Genomic DNA, 20,496 nt, shown 5'->3' on the forward strand with positions numbered 1-20,496 from the left:
GTTCCGATTCTGTGGCGGGACAAGAGAGACCGTGACAAACAAATGCACCGCGTCAGCCCGGTGTGGCACCCTTCTGTAGCTGGAACGGGGAAGCATGCGAAAAGGGCGATGAGACCGGGCGGAGGGTGGTTAAGTCGGCAGAGACAGAGTGAGTAGGGAGCGACCGTGGTCGAGCGGCGGAGGACGGAGTAGGAGGACGAGGGGGCAGAATGAAAAGTAGAGGATCGTGGAAACCGTGCTCAAGTAGACAAGGGACACGTCAGCCGCCATCCTTCTACTCAGCCTTTTATAGATTATTCACGTACAATGGCCGGGGGTGCTGACGAGTGGCGCGGTGGCGGGGCCCCGATGGCGCGTTGGATTCACGATAGATCCCTTCTTTATCCCGGGGGTGACTCTTGAGTGGCCCCTCGACTCCTCTGATATACGTCATAAGATTCGTAACTCGCCGTGATACGATTTTTCTCGTCCTACGTTGTTGAATATAAATTACCGTGAATTAAGATCGAATCTCCGCGAGTCTGGAACCGGGTTTAGTCAGGAATGCGGAATGAATTGATTGCACGTAATAGCGTTACTAAGCAATCTATGTGTTTAATTCTTTTTTTTTTAATTAAGTCCAACGGTATTTACGATATTACATTCCGTAAAATTTTTACGGGAAAATGTGTGACAATTTAAATCTTTCCGTACAAAAAAGCATTATAATTTTACTTTGTTTAATAATGAAACGTATTTGAAGATAAATGAATAAACGTTACGACAGATATTTTATGAGTTTTCCTTGTATATAAAATAATTTTATATAATAATTTATATCTTGTATAATGATGAAACATTTGCATGAGCGATCAAAAAGCGTGAGTCTTATGCATCATTTTGCTACACAAATTATATTAGCATATTATATATGATAGATCCAATTAACAATCTTCCAATGATCATTGGCGAATAATCATTGGAATTCTAATGAAATTTCGCTGTGGTGTTCAGCGGAAAAAGGATGAATTATTCGCGCGGCTTTCCGAGGCTGTTGTTCATGATTTCGGTACATTGCGCGCACATCGTCATAAATGCGTCGTGAAAGAGAGTGCGAGAAGGAGAGAGGGAGGAGAGAGAGGGGGGAGCGGGGAAGAGAGAGAGAGAGAGAGAGAGAGAGAGAGAGAGAGAGAGAGAGAGAGGCCGGACGAACTCTTGTTTCGTTGTATTTGCAAATACGAACTGCCCGTGGTGTTCTCGCTCGTGTTGTTTGGCGTTTTAATGCTGATTGGACGACTGCCGATTCAGCGGCCGTTCGTTTGCCACGATTGTCGCTCCGGCGGTGCGTGCTGCAAAAAATCTCCTGAAATTCGGCACGTCTATAGCCATCGTAGCGGTGTGAGCAAATCGCAAACACACTAATGTCGGACGGCATCATGGATGCTATAAATCGAGACGTATATTGTATATTGTGCCTTTCGTCAATTTTTTAGCCAATCGGCAGTATATTAGAAAGTTATTTAATATTGGAAATATTGGGAACTTGCAATCACTCTCGGTATTGTAGCCAAAGAAAAATTGACTTTATAAATTGGTCCGCAGAATCAATAGATAAAAAATTGTTGTTGCAAATTCTGGAACATCTTGTATGTATTAAGCGCAATGTGCATGATTTAATGATTTTATCAGGAATCATTTATACATTTGCGGAATAAATATTGAGAATTAAGAAAACGTGAAAGGATACGACAAAGAGCAAAATTTTTTACTAAAAGCACAATCTCGTATACTCATGTATGTACGTGTCGTGTATGTTGACACAGCGATATTGCAATAACTGTGGTCGTTGTTGCAATTCGCTGTTATGAAACGAACGATGAGAGAAACTAGCTCTTTTCAACGTCACGTGGAAACACGAGGCGTTATTATATTGTGCCCTTTTCGAATGTTACTGACGCGGAATAACAATCAACTACCTTCCGATTTCGCGTAAACGCAAATGTACGCGTTGCCGCACTCTTTCTACTTTTCTTACGTACGCACCCCTTCTTATCTTCGACTTCGTTCGAGATGGTATCGCGTGCCCGAAGAAATCGATATAAGTAGGAAGAAGTAGTCCGCGATGCTTCTATGCAGCTCGCACTCGACGCACGAGAATCGCCGAACGTCGCGAGTGAGGGAAAGCGGCGACGGAAAGCGGGATGGTTGAAGAGGGTGGATCGAGGGCCCGGAGGGGTCGGTTCCATCAAAAATTCAATCCATACGAGTATTCGTTGTTTCGTCGGTGGGAAGGAAGCGGAAGTAGTAAGAGAGGCGTGAAACGTTTTGTAGAATTTTCGAGACGTTGCCGGCAGGTCCGGGGGGTTGCTCCTCGGGAGCGGATGAAGGAGCTGAGAGAGGGAGCGGCGACGGAATACGCGCCGTTTCGCAGGGAACAGCGAAACAGAAAAAGAGAGAGAGAGAGAGAGAGAGAGGAAGGCAGTCGAAGGAAAAGAGATAAAAAAGAAGGGGTTTGCGTGCGAAAGTTGGACGAGGAGAGAGAGAGAGAGAGAGTGCATGCACGCGGGGGAGAATCCACGGGGGTAGCACGGTGGCGCGTTTGGTTCTTGAAGCATGTGTGCCCCATAAATAACATGTAAATATTTTCAATAACTGCCGGGGCGGCCCCGGCATGAAAAATGCAAACCGCTTTGCGTCCGGCTCTCGGCGCGTTGCATTCCCTTGTATCGTCGTATCGCTCATCCCTTGTTCGTGGGATCGGCCGGCGGCATCCACCCCCTTAGGTAGCTCACGGCGTCGAACTTTGTCTTTTATATATCCGTTTGTACACGGATGTCCCGCGTGAAATTTATGACGCAACGGACTATGCCATGCGTGATATTTGTTTCTCTTTAATCTCTCTGCAGTTTTTAATGTCGTCGGCGCGGCGGCTTAATTTATATTAAAAATTTTCAATCTATGAGAGAGATAATTATAATCATATATGGTTTAAGATAATTTTTCCAGTATTGATTTACTATTATTTCTATAATAAACTAGCATATGTTCTATAACTGGAATATAAAGTATTGATCTCGTTGTTAGAGACAACACAAGGAATTAATCCATCGTTAATCTCAGCTTAACTTAATGCTGTAGTAGATACGCTCGCGATAAATCAAACCGACATGATATATCACGAGTATTTCGAAGCTTCTTTTCGAAGTGATTTCTTTTGGCGTAATTTTTAATCCGTAAAATAGAAAAAAACCAACCGGCAGTAATCCATTATCTTTTAATGACTACTTTTAATCGCGGAAATAAAAGGGGCGGAAATTACCCTATTCAGGGAATTAATAATATCGTATCTCTCGCGATTTACGAGAATAAATTAATACAGAAATATATTATGCTCCCGACCGGCTTTCTTTTTACGATCGCGCGCTTTGATGTATGCGCTACATCGAGATATGTATCTTGCAACGTGTGCCGCTGTACTATACAATCTTCGTATGCGCTCACGATAGAAATACTATTATTATCAGCAAATAATGCTTGCTTAATTAGGCTGCATTCCGATATTCACTGTCCGTACTGAAAAAATCTATACTTTTTTATAACTGTTACTGACAGTTGCTGACAGTAAATGTCGGAATGCAGCTATAACGTCCAGAGTTACGAGCACACATTCATATTAAACATCCTCCTTCTATTTGTTTGCAGGGGCTTCGGATTCATCACATTCGCAGATCCTGCGAGCGTAGACAAAGTGCTGGCGCAGGGCAATCACGAATTGGACGGCAAGAAAGTGAGTAATCATCACATTCTACCAGATTAATTCTAACAGTGCACAATCAGGTCCCGAATTAAAGTTTCTGACTTTTCTAACTGTTAACTTTTTAACTGTGCGGTATTATTGAATGCGAATTCACAATCTTGTATGCGAAATATTCTAATAATTATTAATTAACTCTGCTTTATATAATCTAATAACTTTGTAACTTATAAAATTATTTAATTGTGTGTGTGTGTGTGTGTGTTGAGAAAATCTGCGTTTACTAGCGTTTTGTAACTTGCCCTAACTTAATTAGAAAGGACGAATTCTCTCGATATCCCTGACAATCATAAACATTGTGCTTACCACGAAATACGAAGAGTCACTCCGCGGAAAAAGGTAGCTATTAAAAAAAAAAGATACAAATTGCCGTGATCAAATGTGCGTCACGTGAGCAATTAATTTTCATGTCCGATCGGAGCTGCCGTCCCGAGATAATTGAAAGAGCATGCTGCGAGTCGATTGATCAAACCGATTGGTAGCTGCAGTCCATAACATCTGTATCATCGATTTCGGGAGCAAAATTTTATTCGCGTTTGAAACTTCATTAATTTAGCGTCAAACGTTGTATCGTCCTATTCGCTTCAGTGCAGGCATATCATTCGTTATCTACACATGTCGCAATTGTATGAATAGTTAGTTCAATTATTAACGAAATGCCGTCTTTGTTGAATGTCCCGAAAAAAGTTATACAGACAAATTAATTTATCTATATTTTCTGAAATGAATAAATTCATTGGACGTGTATGTCTGTCGCGACTTATTAATCTCAATTTAGATTATCAGGTTTAAATTTGAATTTTTGTTGCAAAAAAGCCTGTTTTGGATTAATTGAAAAATAAAGTTCTTCCCTTTTTGTTTAAACTCTGACACGTCCAAGTTTTAGTTGTAAATCAAATAGCATACAAGACATTAACATTTTTGCGTTTATGAGTATAAAAAAAATCTGACGTCACATAACGAGATCTTTCTCTGTTTTAATAAATTGTGGTAACATATTCAGAAGAATAACTATATGGTTTCTTGAATTTGATATAAAAGAATTAGATCTATCTACCTAACTCAAGAGACGTGAGCCAGAACAATGATAAAGTTACAACTTACTTCAATTTTGAATTATACGTGTCTCACATTTAAAAACGATAAAAGCAATTTTATACGCGGTGCCGCAAAAACTTTTCAATGTCAGGCCAATTGCGTCACTGATTGAATTCTCACTTGTGAAAGATTTTATCTCAATTCATCGAAGAGGATGGCGTATCTCTCTATCGGTTCTCTCGCCTTTTCCTAAGGGACACCTTAAACGCTCAACGGCATCGGGCGGAACGCGATGCCGACGCGACGGTGGCGGGTGCGACGATTAATCGTGGGCCGACATAGTCGTTTGGCAAACGCGCCACCCTTCGTTTCTCTATCTCTCTTTCTCTCTCTCTCCTTCTCGGTGGACAAGACACAATGCTCGTGGAATAATATCGTAAGACGGCAAGCGCGGGTTATACGGCGAGAGAGAAATAGTTGCGGACATTAGCTGTCCACGGCGCCATAAGTAGAGCGACTCCACCGCCGGAGCGGCCGCCTAAGTGGCCCCGAATACCCTTAAGCGAGGGCAACCCCGGCTGTATCCTCGGCTCGCATAAATTTCGCGTAATTCGCTCCGGCTAATGCAAATTGCGAATGCACGGATCCGGAAGCTAACACCTTCCCGATAGCGGGAAGAGAATATCGCGCGTATAGGGCAACCGCCGGCGCATCCTATTAAGGCTTCCTCTTAAGGGATGAGATGTCCTCACTCTCTAGCACTCTATCTGCCCGTTTCCCCCTCGCTCCCATCTCTCTCTCTCTCTCTCTCTCTCTCTCTCTCTCTCTCTCTCACTGAGGAAAAAGGAAGAGACGAGGAACATACAAGGAATGCAAACGCGGGGAAGAGCCCGTTGCTTTGATTCACTGACAAGTATCGCCGCATTAATTAGTGCGGCCTTCGTTCCCGTCCGCGTTAACGAATGCGGGAAGCTTTTAACTCGTGCTAACACGCGAATATAAATAAAATTAGACAGGAGCGCGAAATATTCTACCGGCAAGTGTAGTTGTCGTATAGTTTCTGTTTGCTTCGGTTCTCACATGTGAACTTTCCTAGAATAGAATAGAAATATTAACTGAAATCCAGTCGGAATTGGATGTTTAATAGCTATAAGTGTGAATGTTAATAATAGATTTTGTGTTTAATCAGATTAAAGAAGATACTAGTTACATAATCTTGATTAAATTAACATCCCGAATTTTATAAAATACATATAAGATACATTTCATGCAAAGAATCTTACAATTATATCTTGTATTAAAAATATACATGATTTAATGAAAAAAGCAAAGTTTCCATGAACGTGAGCCGGACACTTGGGTCATTCTAATTATATAACATCGAAAATCAGCGCGGGTTAGTTCACGCAAGAGCGATTTTGCTGGTCGATACACCAGACGTTTCTCTCCATCTGGCATGGACAATGATTTTCGCAATGTGACGCGTAAGCACCCACCGCACAATGCTAACCGATCAGAATAGCCAACAAATTCCGCTTAATCGGGCCGGATGCTGATTAAAAAATACGCAGGTCGAACGTGCGCGTCCTCGTTTGCGTCCCGTTTGGTTTCGACAGGCTAGGCGTAGCGGAAGTAGCCAAATCGGTTGTACTCGCGCGTGTTTGCCGTAATGCTGGCACTGTATCTATAATATGAGGTTGCGGGGCTGTTCTCCATTCTCTCATAGAAATTCAGCAGTGCCAGACTCTCTGCAGAACTGTAGATTAGATTGCGAACTTAGGGGAATAGCAATTTTCACAGTAACGCGGTTTTGAGTTGAAAGCGGCTAAAAATCAAGAATTTTCGATGAATTAAGCTTCGAAGGAACACACGAATAATGATACTTCATTCTCCGACGTGTTTCGAATAAATCTTGCTTAAATAATCTTTTAGTTTTTGCACGTGATCAAAAGATGACCTTGTTTAATTCGCAGAAATTTTTTGTAATGCAAGTCAGAAAAGAAAGAGAAATTCGAGGACTTTAAAAAGAAGATAATCAAAGATTTTGAAAAACTAATTTTTATAAAGATCTAATTGTAAGTCTCATTTATTTATAAGAAAACAGTTTTCAATTGCAAGAATAATTGTATTGTGCGCCGCGGTAAAAAATGTATAAAAATTATAGAAAAAATAGTTTTTATATTTAAATTAAAATCAATCAGAATTTTGTTGCGTTTATTCTTCATTTTTTTTAATAAATATGATTTTATTTCAAGCAGTATAAATTTAAATTTTTTGTTAATATCAAGATCGATATCTTTTTCATATTAATATGAATATTTAAAAATATTAACTTACGCGTTAAAGAAATAAATCCTAATTGTATGATACACCATAAATGTTATAAAGGTAACTTGACATGATATATAAAGGATAAGAACAGATGCGGGTGATGAGGTTTAAGAAGGAAATCGCAAGAGGGAAAGAACCTTTAAGGGTGGATGCACGCGAAATTGTGGAAGCTTTTTAGAACTCTCTGCATGGCCCGCATTCTTGGATACCTTCAGACGTCTCGACGCTTTAGAAACGTATCGTATGAGAGCACGTGGCAGACGAGTGTCTCGTCCTTTTCCTCATCCTCCGACTTTCTTTCTTCCTTAAAGAAGAACTGGCTTTAACCCTTTTTGAAACGCACTAGTTTTACTACCAAAAAGAACGTTATAAACACCAGGATGTTTATTTTTTTCGGCTTTCTTTGTTTCTTTAACAATACAGAACTTTTGTTGGAAAACTTACTATTAAAAGATTTTCAATTTTTATCATGAAATATTTTTATTTTATTGTCAAATATTAGTAGCAGAGCTGTAAACTAAAATTCTGTCTAAATGTATAAATTGAAATTATTTTTGATGGAGAAAAATTATATAAGAAACATTTTGGCAATTCTATTTTATCACAAACATTAAGGTAAAGGTACCAATAACCGGACACTTAAGCATAGGAAATGTACCAATACCTGGACACGTATCTATGTCTGGATACCTTTAAAAAAATATAAATTTATGAAAATAAACGCTTGGATATTATAACTGAAGTTTCAAATTATAAGAAAAAATACTTTTATCTTTGATTTTAATTCGCGTTATACTTATAAATAATAAAGGTGTCCGGGTATTGGTACCTTTACCTTACTCTTTGTCGCTGAATTTTTAATATTTGATATTAATTAACATTTTTTTTACATTTTTTAATACGGTTGAAGTTCATACAGTTTCTTAACATTAAATTTTTTATTTTTGTGTGTAAATACACAGCAGCTGAAAGATTTGTATAAATACGCTGACTTGTTATCAATTTCGAGGAAATATTACATTAACTATAAAGTGAAAAGAAAATAAAATCGGATATTTTTATTGAGGTTATCGGAGAAATAAAATTCTTGCGGGATTGTGCGTATTAAAGTATATATGTTTCGTCGGGAATTAACCGAAACGATAAATTGATATCATGCTGAAACGCGGTTTTCCGATACTTCTGTGTGAGTGCAATTTTCTATACTTACGCAAATTGAAATTCTCACAAACTCTGATTGCAATATTGTAATGTAGTTAAACGAGCTTTTTCATAAAGATAGTATTACGAATCGATATTTTTCGTAACTACATTGCAATACTTACTCATAGTATCAGTTTTTATATGTATATAGATTGAAGCATGGTATATAGAGCACAAAATCGGTCTCATTTTTTGCTTCTTATACTTTAAAGATGTAGCGCATTGAGAACGATTAAATATTGAATGTTGCGAGCGTTAATTAGTATATACATTTATAAGATCTTTCGCAATCTGTTTCCTAGACTTCATTATTAACTTATTTAATGTAAAATACTATTGTGTTGCAAACATGCGTATACGATCTACTTATTTCGATAAGCGTAGTTTGAAAATAAGTTGCTGCATTAAATAAGAAATATCGTTAATATTTGTAAGGTTTTCGTTTAAAATAAGCTTTCGTCACTTCCAAAATAAACAACTCACACATATTTTATAATGTAAAGCCAGTTTCTTCAATATTGCGTGTCTAAATGGGTTTTGTTTAAAGGTATAATAAAACTTGCTTTTCTGTTTTCTCCCTCTCGCGCTTTATTCGTTCTTTTACGTTTTTTTCCTTTTTCGATCGATGCTTTTTAAACGCCTTGCGTACGTTTCAAGCGGTGGCTCGGAAAACGCTGAAAAATAAGCAGCGTCGCTCATCCGCGGAATAATTTATTTGGAGAGCCCGAAGCCACTAAGCCCTGCGGAAATTGTCTGCAGTCCCTCACAAAACTCTGAGCTATCCCTCTCCTCGTTCTCAGTCGTCGTTCTCTTCGGCCGACTCTTTTCACTTCCGTACACTTTTCTTCCCTCTTGCCTCTTTCGCTCTCTCTTTCTCAAGTGAGTCAACAATACGAGAAGCGTCTATTGTCGAATGCTTTTAAATTTGAAATACAAACCGTCTACCCCGCTTACACCTTATCTCGTCTATACTATACCTTTCTCTTCCAACCTATCAACGTCATTGGACATGTGTGGTTCAAAAGAATTCTTCACCCGCGTTTTTCCCTGCATCATCCTTTACACTTGTAGGTTCGAGTTCTTCGATTTGACCCCAATTGCCGTAGCGACATGGAATAATCCACTATTTCATTCATATTCCTGAAGAAATATTTCTGAAATCTCTGTTTGCCGCAATGTGAAATATGTGTGGAATATTTCAGTGGGATATGTACTGTTTCTTGGAACAGTGTTGCATGCTTGGAACATGTACTGTTTTGTCCAGAAATATTGCAATTACCGTATTCTATGTATGTTTGAAATAAACCAATCACGATACTATAGCATACTGATAAAGATTTATACAGAAAAATTATTATAAATGCGTTTAAGGGTAAAATATGTTTTACAAACTGCTCTGGTAGCATTATATCTATATTTTCACTCATACATAATGATTACATACTATAATGACATCTTTGTCATTGTTATAGTATTATGTATGATAGATTATTTTGCCATAATTGTATATTACAATTGTATACCATTGTATCATGGAATATTTAATTGATATTTTTGATACCTAAATGTGTACAATCTCTTTGGCATATGATAGTTGAAACATTTTTAAAAAATATCTGTAGATGTATGTATACGAACAACTTAATAAGATATATATTTTATCAGAAATATATATGAAATATTTCAATAATATATATTATTCATGTCAGCTTAGCAATTTATATCAAATGCTTGAAAAAAATTATTGTTGCGTTGACGAGTTCGGAATTAGAATTATGTAGGTTGTTAAGATTTCGCTCGAGACTGTTGATTCAGGTCTCCCAGGAAGACTGGGGACTCCTTGGGAAACACAAACGTAATTAGAAGGCACGGAAGCGGAAAGGGAATTAGTCACTTTGTAATCGTAATTCGGGAAAGTTTATGGCCCGCGGTTTATGAAGACGCATCCCGTCGAGTCTCCGGGAAAGTTCTGGTTATCGCGCCAACGAATTAAACCGATACAGCCGGGTTGCGGCATCTGTTACTAACGGCTTAACTCACTCGCCCTTTGCGTCGGATATGCGGAGTACAGCCGGCATGAATATAAGTCGAAACTGGGGCACCTACATCAGACAGTTGCGGAAGGAACGGGAAATAAAAAAATCCCATATATTACGGGCAGAAATCAAGGAACGGGATAGAGAATGTAGCTATCCACGGAAAGAGCTGGGAGACTGCAGAAATAAAAGATTATCTTCCTCTTTAATTTATTATAACGATTCTTATCTTTTTTATCCGCGAAATTTATAAGTATATGCAAACATGATTAATGAATATTTTTTTTAATTCACAATTTTTTCTCGAAAATATATTAAAAGTTTTAATATATAATAAGAACAAATATAACATTGTAATTATAATAATATAATTACATAATAATCATAATTACATAATGATCTTACTTAATTACTACTTCCTTTGTGTACAATGATATAATGGTGGATTTTAGTCGATTGATTGCCATGACTTGAATATTCGGCATCTTTAATTATTTATATTCCATTTTGAAAAATTTCTATGGAATTTACTGTTGAATTGTAATCAACAGGAACAGACACATTTCAAGCAAATTAGTCAGTAGTTAAGCTATTAATCGAATGCAGTTAATATATATATATATATATATATATATATATATATATTATATATGACAACATTTTAGTACATATCATTGAAATAGCTGAAGTCCAATTACGTTCGTAATATAATTAGCATTATAATTATAATGATCTTACTCATATTATACTACTTCCTTTGTGTACAATAATATAATGGCGGGTTTTAGTCGATCGATTGCCGTGGCTTGAGTATTCGGCATCCTTAAGGGAGATTTGCCTTAGGGAGATTTTCGATGGTTTCTATTCTCACACCGTTTTAAACATAAAATCGAGAAGCCCACCCTTACAGCTTTCAGTGCCTCGCCCTTTTTGATTTTCGGTATCGGCGAAATGCGATCTTGTTAATGGCGCACAACATCAACAGAAATTTTTCCGCCCAATCCCTTTTTCCCGTCACGGAATAAACTATCGCTGTCTGTCGAACAATCCGTACCCGGCGCTTGTTAAGAAAAGTTATAAATCGCAAAGGAACAGGAAATTCAACGTTCAATGAAACAACTACTATGAACCCACATCATGTAATCAATGTAATGAATCCATATCATGTCAAGGAAAGAAGCAAAAAAATTGCGCGGAAATGATACAGATACGTTTATAACAAATATAAATATATCCATGCTCGATACAACCGTCATTCTTCATAACTGCCATAATTGCCATGTTATATCAAGTCTATTTTTAACTCACATGTAAAGTTATCAAATTTATATGACGCACACGTTCGCAGCCTTAACGAGCTTGGAAATTACCAATGTAAAAAAGGGGTGTACTATATCTTTCGTTAGCAGCAAACGTTTTATACTACAGCTGTATGTGTCATGTTTATTGAGCGCAACGTTAAACTAGAAGCTAGTTATCAAATTTGTATGTGACACAAACAGAACGTTCACTGCGTTTCCAGTATACAGAAAAGTATTTGATTTAATATGTCAATTTTATATGGAAATAGAATTGTATGAAAACTTTAATACTCTTAAATAGATACGCAGCGATTTTCCCGTTAGTTTCTAATTTTTTACTGAAAAAAATTAGCCCATAATTACGCTACTTAATTGCTACATTAATATTTATTTAATTTGTCTCAGTTACCCCGCTCTAAAATTCGTGTTAATGATATTGAAACTGACAATCTATCAAAATTTTTAATGATTTGTTATGATTTACAAGCATCAGCGTTAACAGACGTCAATGAGGCAAGAAAAATTGCATTTAAGGGATCGTTAAAGATTCAACGGATGTTATCTGTCTCGTTCGTGAAGATTGATGGATCGTCAATGTCTTTAACTAGAGTTTAAGGGAATTGATGAGTGGAAGGTTAAGTGCTTGTTTCATCAAAGTTGAAATAAATTTTTTCTCGAGTAATAAAATAATAATAGCGTTACAAGAGAGGCCTTGAAAAATATTATTTAAATGAGAAACAGTGTTTTAATTAACAATATATAATTACTTTTACGATATATAATAATCTATTCTAACTATATAATCGATAGTTTCTACTAATAACTTATATTTCCCTTTTTTTAACGTAGCAACATAATGTACGTACGATTTTTATTAAATTTTATTTTACAATTTTAAAGTGAAAAAAATAGTATTATCATATAAAGAAATTATTTAATAAATGTGAGTCAGATAATATTATTTTTTATTAATTATCAAATAACTTAAAACAACCTCGAAGTTATAGCATATATTTTTTTTGTTCTTGGACCGCGCACGAATAGAGTCTGCACACCGTGTACAGTGTATATGACGACGTATCGCGAGTGTAAAATACCGCGTGCACGTTGTGGGCTGCAAGTACTTGTGCTCTGGTGTGTATATATGAAATATAAATAATTAGTATGATATATAAGCTTCCTGCGGATAGGCGGGTGCGTCGAGCGCGGTATATCGACGCAACTCACGGCTTTATTTTGAGAACGGCCACATTTTACCTGTTAAATTAGCATGGCTGCTTGCGATTTATGTCATTTATTTTTGAGAAAACCATTGTTGAGATAGATAATTTTGATGCGTTATTAAGTAACAAATGGAAGCCAATGCGAATGCATAATTCAGATGTTTAGTGAGACAAAACATGTACATTCTCCCACATCGACACATATACTCCTATGTATTTGAGCGTATGATATTAGTGTTAAAAAAGCAAGGAAATGGAATGAACACGTTATATTGTTTTATTAAAAACGAATTAGTCTCTCGGAGAGTCTCTTATTCGCTAGAGAATTTAAAAGGCCGTCTGCGCTGATAATGGGCGACGGATGCTGCGTGAGAGAAAAACGAGATGCGTGTGATAGTCCATTCTCCGTAACCCTAAGACAAGGTGGTTTCATGTTTCTCCATGCCGAAGACGATGCCCTAAAAGCGTTTTCCTGGACACGATCCCTTAACGCAACTCGAGCTGGTGACGCTGCGTAAAATTTTCATTCGCGATAACGAACGATTAAATAAGGAGAAGCAAGGAAGGGTGTGAAAAAGACTAAGTTGTTTCATTACGCTGATATATGACGCGGTTTATCATTCCTTTTTGGCAAAATTGCGCTCTTCGCTTGTGAACTTTGAAGAATAAACGTCGTTCGTTTTGGAAACTACATTCTTGATACTGCGCATGTTGAATTATGTATTACCTACCGACAATATGTTCGCCCAAGTATACATTCCTCGTATTGTTATCTTACATTATACTTTCTCGGTATAAGCATATAGAGATTGGTCGTATAACAAGGAAGTTTAGTGAAAAGCACATCAGCTTTTCGCACAATAAAGTCTCATTAATTTTGTACTGATTTTCCTGCAAGTTCGAAGTGTATCTTTTATAGGAAAAATCGCAATTGGGGATATTATAATCGCGCAAAGATATTGTAAGTTACAGGACTTTGACGGATGGAACTTCACGCAAATATTTGCGATGTTTTTCTTGATTTATTTTAAATAAATTTTAGTTTAATTTAAACTTGAGGCTTGATTAACGTGAAAAACTAAAAATGCATAATTGTGTATGGAAGAAGAGATCTTGCTTCTCCTTGAGAATTACAACTTGCGTAGTTAAATTATACGTATCTTGTTTTCAATGTCCTGTACAAATGTGTAATTTGCGTAATGAACCGCGATCGCAAGAAGTTATTCGCGCGTTTTCTAGCAGTTTGCTGGCCAGTTCATGTCGTGCGACTTGGCAAAAGGGAGAGCACAAAAGGAAGGAAAAACAAGAAGGGTAGATGAAGGAGGAGAGAGAGAGAGAGAGAGAGAGAGAGAGAGAGAGAGAGAGAGAGAGAGAGAGAGAGAGAGAGAGAGAGAGAGAGAGATGACGAAATAGTCGATTTCAGTTGTTCTCTCTCTCTCTCTCTCTCTCTCTCTCTTTTTTCTTTCTCTCTCTCTCTCTCTTTCTTCCGCGTCTGTTTCCCTGCTCGGCCTCTTCAACTCGCCTCATAGAAGCGTATTCTCGGGCGATCCATTTCCAGATTAAACACGCGTAAAACTCAACTCTCATGCGGTACACAACACATACAAGAACTACGTTCCTCTCTTTTACTTTCCTCTCCTTTCTTCTCCCCTTCACTTCTTCTCTTTGCGTCTGTTCGCTTTTCACGCACATATTCGGGTCTCTTTTTCTTTTCGAAATATCAGGGATCTCGTATACTTTTACTCTGCTCCGCACTCCGAAAAACAGATGACAGGGGAAAAGACTTGCATGCTGCCATTTAAAACGTCGTAGAAACGAGCCCCTCGCTTTTAGAGAAACTGGAAATATCTGCTTAATCGTGCGACATTTCGAGAAAGCTGACTCATAATATCAAGAAAGAGTAGACATTTTTAAAGCGTACCAATTAGAGTATTGTATCATCCTACTATTAAAATGAACTAACTTCAAGCGTGGGAAGAGATCACAATACTTTTAATAATTGTAAAAAAATATTAAATGTTAATTGACGTTAACGTCAATTTTAATTATTAATATATATTATAATTGATGAATATAGATAAATTAAGGAATATAAGTGTTTTAACGGTACTTCCACCACGCTATCTTACCGAAATTATTGGCTGTCTGTTTCCTTAACGGACCAATTTCCGGCTATCGGGCATGTTCGAGGCGAGGTCAGGGTCAGCCGAGATCGATGAGAGCGACGTTAACGAGGCGCTGGATGCGCGGACGGAGATACTCCGAGGCAAGCGTTATCGTTTAAGGTGGGACGTGACGTCGAAATGGAAAGTACGAAGGGACGATCGGCGCGCGGCGTGGGAAAGGCGAAACCACGCGTGCGAAGCATTTGTATAGCACAAAGCTAAAGCTCGTCAGGGTGGCGGGAATGTTTTGCAGCGGGAGGGAGGTGGAATAATAGCTTAACTCGAGGAAGGTAGATAGGACCGAGATACAGGGTGGGATCTATTGAGCTCGTCGTGCGGCTGCTACACGCGTATTAACACGTCATAATAATTACGAATGTAATCAGCGACGCGCGCGGAGAGCTTTCTGAATCGCGCATTTTGCTTTCACCTCGGTTGGCCGCCTCTTCCTCTCCGAGGAAGAACAGACTCGCGACGTAGACGAGAGATTCCCGCGAGAGGGTGGAATAAAAGTTCCAGCACGGAGCGTGGTACGAGGGGAAGATTTTGCCAGGGATTTTCACGCTATGATATCTCATTATGTCGATTTATGTAACGAGACTGAAGCTCATTGAAAATCCGAAAGCAAACGCTTTATATGGCGCAGATATAAAAAGATAAATTAACAAGTGTTAAAAATAAAAATAAATCTTTATCGAGTAAAAGTAAAGAGTAGAAAAGTTGTGAGATAAGAAATGTTGAGAATGATTATCAGCACACAATGCATGTTATACTTTCTAAATAAATGCTACAGGATAGAATTTAATTGTCGAAGAAGTACGGTTCTCTCGCTTTTAGAAATTAATACAATGGTGCTCGGTGACTTTGGTCCAAATGTTGGACTTAATGGCGCACAGAAAATACATGCAACATGGAGGAGGAGACAGTTTCCAAAGAGAAACATTATAATCCATTGTACAAGTTGGAGAACGAAGAGCGAGGGAAAGTCTTAAGTAATCGTTAGAAAATCAATGGCGAGTTCTCAGGCGGTGTCTCACGGACAATGTGCTATAATCCACGGTCTCGAAAGCTGAGGAGGCTGCAGGCTTTCCCACGAAGTAAGCGGTTAGGCAGTAGGGAATCGGGGAACGCGCTGGAAACGCGAAAGCGTGTCCTCCATCATCGAAGTTAGAACTTGTCGGCTAATTGCATAGTTCGCCTTCTTGCCTGCAAACATCCGAATTGTCAGGAACACTTGGCCGGGCTTGAGCTTTCCTCGCTCAATCTTTTGCATTTTGTATGTATTCAGCCAGCCCGAGCTTACTTCCGAAACATTCATTTTGTTATACGTGGTATACAAAAAGTTATATGTGCTGCATAAGACAGCAATACTAAAGATCAAATTAAAAATAGCGATGCTTGTTTTAGTGTCAAGATCAAGTTTGGAAATATGAAGTTTTTGCCGAATCACTGCAGTTCGAAAAGATATTAAAGTTATTCCATTAATTTAAGTTTTAAATTCTGTTTTGATAAAAATAACGCAATGGAAACTCTGGTAATGAAAATATTTAACATCAGATCATATTTAAGAGTCTCATATTTAAAAATTTAGTTTCTCATATACAATATATTTCTGTAAGAAAAAGTACAATTGATTGCAGATTGTGTCAAAACGCATGTATTGCATATAAGTATTCGCGAAAACAATCTGTCTAATAACAGACGGTATTATGCTATAATTGCACGTAGTTTTACAAACAATAATCCTTTGTTCGAAAAATGCTGACGCGCCTATTGGATTCTTATCGTCACGTGAAATATTCTGTCGCGAAATCAAAACAGAGGTGGGCGAGACGAGGATGTTGTTGTTCCGGCCGTTTAAATAATTCATAAGCAATATCGCGCCGTGGTCGCGGTCACGTCTCGGCTTCCCTCCTGATTGGCTCGAATTTACGAGCCATTGTCGCCTGATTGGCCGCGCTTATGCGACGGATGGTGCCTTCGTAAAGAAAAGCACTTTATCGCCCCGGGAGCATTGACGTGCCGACGGCCGGGCGACGTTGTCGTCGTAGAGAGCATGAAACGCTTTCGGTAATTCTTCTAAGACTCACTCGCTTGTCGTTTCTCTCCCGTTTCTTTGCCACCGACCACGCTCCCGATTCAGTTCCATCGAATTCCTTCGTCCTGCACAAAAGCCTCTCTCGAGGTATCCCGATAGAAACGGGAAACAGCGCACTCTTGCTCCCGTGTATTCTCTCTTTTTTCCAACATTTGCTATCGTTTGTGCGGTATTTGTCGGCGCCATTTCATTCGCGAGACGATACTGTCGGATATCCGCTTTGAACCGGATGTTCAGAGGGTCGTCGACGTGATTATAATCTTCATTATCTTTAAATTGGATGTTGGAGATTTGTATTATTTTGATTCTTCAAATGGTACAAAATGATTATCGTGCAATGTAGAAACGAAGAAACTCACAAGCCTTGCAGCAGCAAAGATCGCGCTCTCGCAAGCTCTATCCCGATTTCTTTTCATCGCGTTCTTTTATCGCTTAGATCATGTTCGTCATATTCGTGCGAAATTTTGGTGCGGTGCATCGATGCCATTTGGCAAACTTCCGAGTTTCCTGAGATGCCTTTTTCCGCGACGGCGGCGCGAGTTTGCGAAAGGACATTATGCCCGCTATACGCTCTCGCGAGTTGCAATTTCAGTTCGGTCTGGTAGACCTCGTTGCCCATGACATTTTGACGCAAGCTCGGCGAGCGGAGAACAGTGTCCGGAGAGCGGCTGTGCTAGGCAGTTATGAGTTGCTTAATTGTTTTGTCACTGTTCGTCGCGACAGCAACGTTCTCGTTGTCGTCGCTGTCGTTGTTGCTGTTGCTGTTACGCCGGAGGAGGAGTTTCTCCGGAGATCGTTTCCAGAATAGCCTCTCGATAACTTAGGGCTCGCGAGATTCTGATGTCCGCAATATCGACTGGGAGGATTGTATTGTTCGCCGAAGACGAAAGTTCCCGATGATCGCAGCGGACCAGCCAGTGAATTGTATAAAGTAATTTAACATCTTGATGAAGCCTCGAGATGTGTTCATTACATTATATGTTTTGAAACATTAGATTCTTATTGTTAAAAATGTTGAATTTTACATATACGGTAGACTCCCATATAACATTCGTACAACACGATGGAAAAAATTTGATAGTTGTTTGTTTTACAGTAAAATAAAAATACTTTATTTTTACATTTTTAATATTCACGGTTATACTCTGAAGTATCTAAAAATTTAGCTAGATACAGATCTGAAAATAATTTTGTGGCACCATGCATCAAAATAATTATGTAGAACACTCAAATTAATTGCTAAAATGTCAAAATTTTTTAATTATCATACTTTAGCGACTTAGTATAATTATTTTGATGGTGCAACATTGTTTTCTGATCTAGCTAAATTTTTAGATATTTCAACAAAACCGTTCTTTCCGTATATAATACGGAACGCATCCCTCGTATATATACGGGTGTCTACTGTATTTCACTTATATTTTAGCATTGCAGACATGCTACATAGCATAAACGACAGTTTCTCAGATTCTTAATTTCGTAACATTTAGCTTTTATTCTGAAATTTTATTTTAATATTGCACTAGCCATCAGAGGCTACTAAAGTATCTAAAATATCTTAAATATTACATCACACTTTCTGTCGACTAAATTATTTTTTTTTATGAAATAGCATATCAAACTCGGGCAAATAATTCTAATATGTATTTGTATATTCTGTATAACAATGTATTTAAATTCTGCGTCGACATAACTTAACATGTATAATAATAGACTCAGTCTCTCTTTCATACGTCGTAACCTTCCTTGTAACTTTTAATCATTACTTATTCGCTTTCATATATCTTTCTATTGCTGTCGGTGTAAAGAGCCATCCAGATGGCAGCCGTTAAAGGTACATCGTGCCGCGATATTGGCTGGCGCCGAATGTCGGTGACGCTGTCGAGAAAACTACTGACAAGAGCGTTATTATTAAAAATCCGAAAAACTGTGAACTCAGTGCTCTAGAAACGCAACAAGCCCGTTTGAACTGCCGTCTGAAAACTTGAAATAAAATATTTGTAGAATATTTAAGACGGAAATGTCATACCTTTTTTAAATGCAGAACATGCATATTTCATGCAATTAATTCAAAATGAATCGTATCTCTTTGACAAACTCGGTAAACTTTTTTTTTATTTTTTTAGAGAGATAAAATAAATTTAAATTGAATATGGCTCAAGAGGTACATGTAGTTTAGCGGTAACACTAAAGGTCAGCAATAACGCAAATTTTCTTTCTCCGGTTATAAACGAAAACGTATTTCAGCTAGTCTTCATTAGTACGAGCGTTTTTTTTGATACGCTCATATTCCGTTAAAAGTTTCAGATTCAGGCACGGCCGAATGATGAAATCGCATTAAGCGATCCTCTTTTCATCGTCGAGCGAGGCGGATTTCCATTGGCGTAGATGGTTTTCCGGGCCTCGCCTCGATTCCGATCGCGATAACGACGCATTCGTCGCGCGCGAAAAGTAATGTGCGTTGGATCGAAGCGGTAGTCCATTTTTATCGGCCTATACATCTTGGCGGATACGTCGTCGCGAAGAATACCTTGGTACGCAGCTGGCGCGAATATTAAAAGCAATCGCTCAGTCCCGCGTAATAACTGACCGCCGGTATATAGCGGCACAGTCGCACTTGCCTACGCTTTACAATCCGTACGGTTGTGTGAAGAGAATAATAGTCCCTCTCTCTTCTCGACGCTTTTTTTTCTATTTTCATTCAGCGTGAGATTGTACGGCGTAAAGTTTTCATGCGTAGGAACTCCATAATAACCGCAAAAATAATAAGTTGAAAAGTGTAATAATACTTGTGCTTCCATGCCTACGCATTAAGAGTTTTTTAATAATGCTTGAAGAGAAATGGAGTTACGTTGCAATGATGAACACAAATAAAGAAGTTTTAGTTTTTACTTATTCTTGAGCTTGGGTTCAATGTAGGATATTTAATGCTAAAAGTAATAAAATTAAATAGATTATATGCCGTTCTAAATATTTAAAAAAAATTAATCATTGTTTTTAGAGTATTTGACGATTTGTTGAAAATAATTAAAGTTTGATGAGATATAGATCTGATGATAAAATGTCCTGTATAATTATCCTGTATTCATGGAGAATACTTCATCGACACATCAACGGGATAAAGGTAGACGAGGGATGAGATGAACAAGAGCAGAAACGACGATGTTCTGTCATTGTGAAACTATAGGAAAAAAAAGTGCGCGAATAGGAACAAAAGCTGCTATTTTGCTTAAAGACCTGAGTAACGCGAGACACAGTGCTGACAAGATTGTCCATACATTAAAATCCAGCGAGATCATAAATTAAGT

The 20,496-nt window shown here is 38.1% G+C and overlaps 1 protein-coding gene across 10 annotated transcripts in view; it reads left to right on the forward strand.

Annotated features, from left to right (window-relative positions):
- Rbp6 (RNA-binding protein 6) overlaps positions 1-20,496 on the forward strand; it is a 634,317-nt gene that overhangs the window by 367,421 nt on the left and 246,400 nt on the right. For all 10 annotated transcript variants that reach the window (XM_077406163.1, XM_077406176.1, XM_077406184.1 and 7 more), the window contains one exon: positions 3,682-3,766. In XM_077406163.1, coding sequence (XP_077262289.1) covers positions 3,682-3,766 — 85 coding nt within the window. The remainder of the gene's footprint in view (positions 1-3,681; positions 3,767-20,496) is intronic.

The sequence above is a fragment of the Temnothorax americanus genome, unplaced genomic scaffold (assembly GCF_048541705.1).
Source record: "Temnothorax americanus isolate GAGA-0224 unplaced genomic scaffold, ASM4854170v1 Scaffold1, whole genome shotgun sequence".
NCBI classification, from domain to species: domain Eukaryota; kingdom Metazoa; phylum Arthropoda; class Insecta; order Hymenoptera; family Formicidae; genus Temnothorax; species Temnothorax americanus.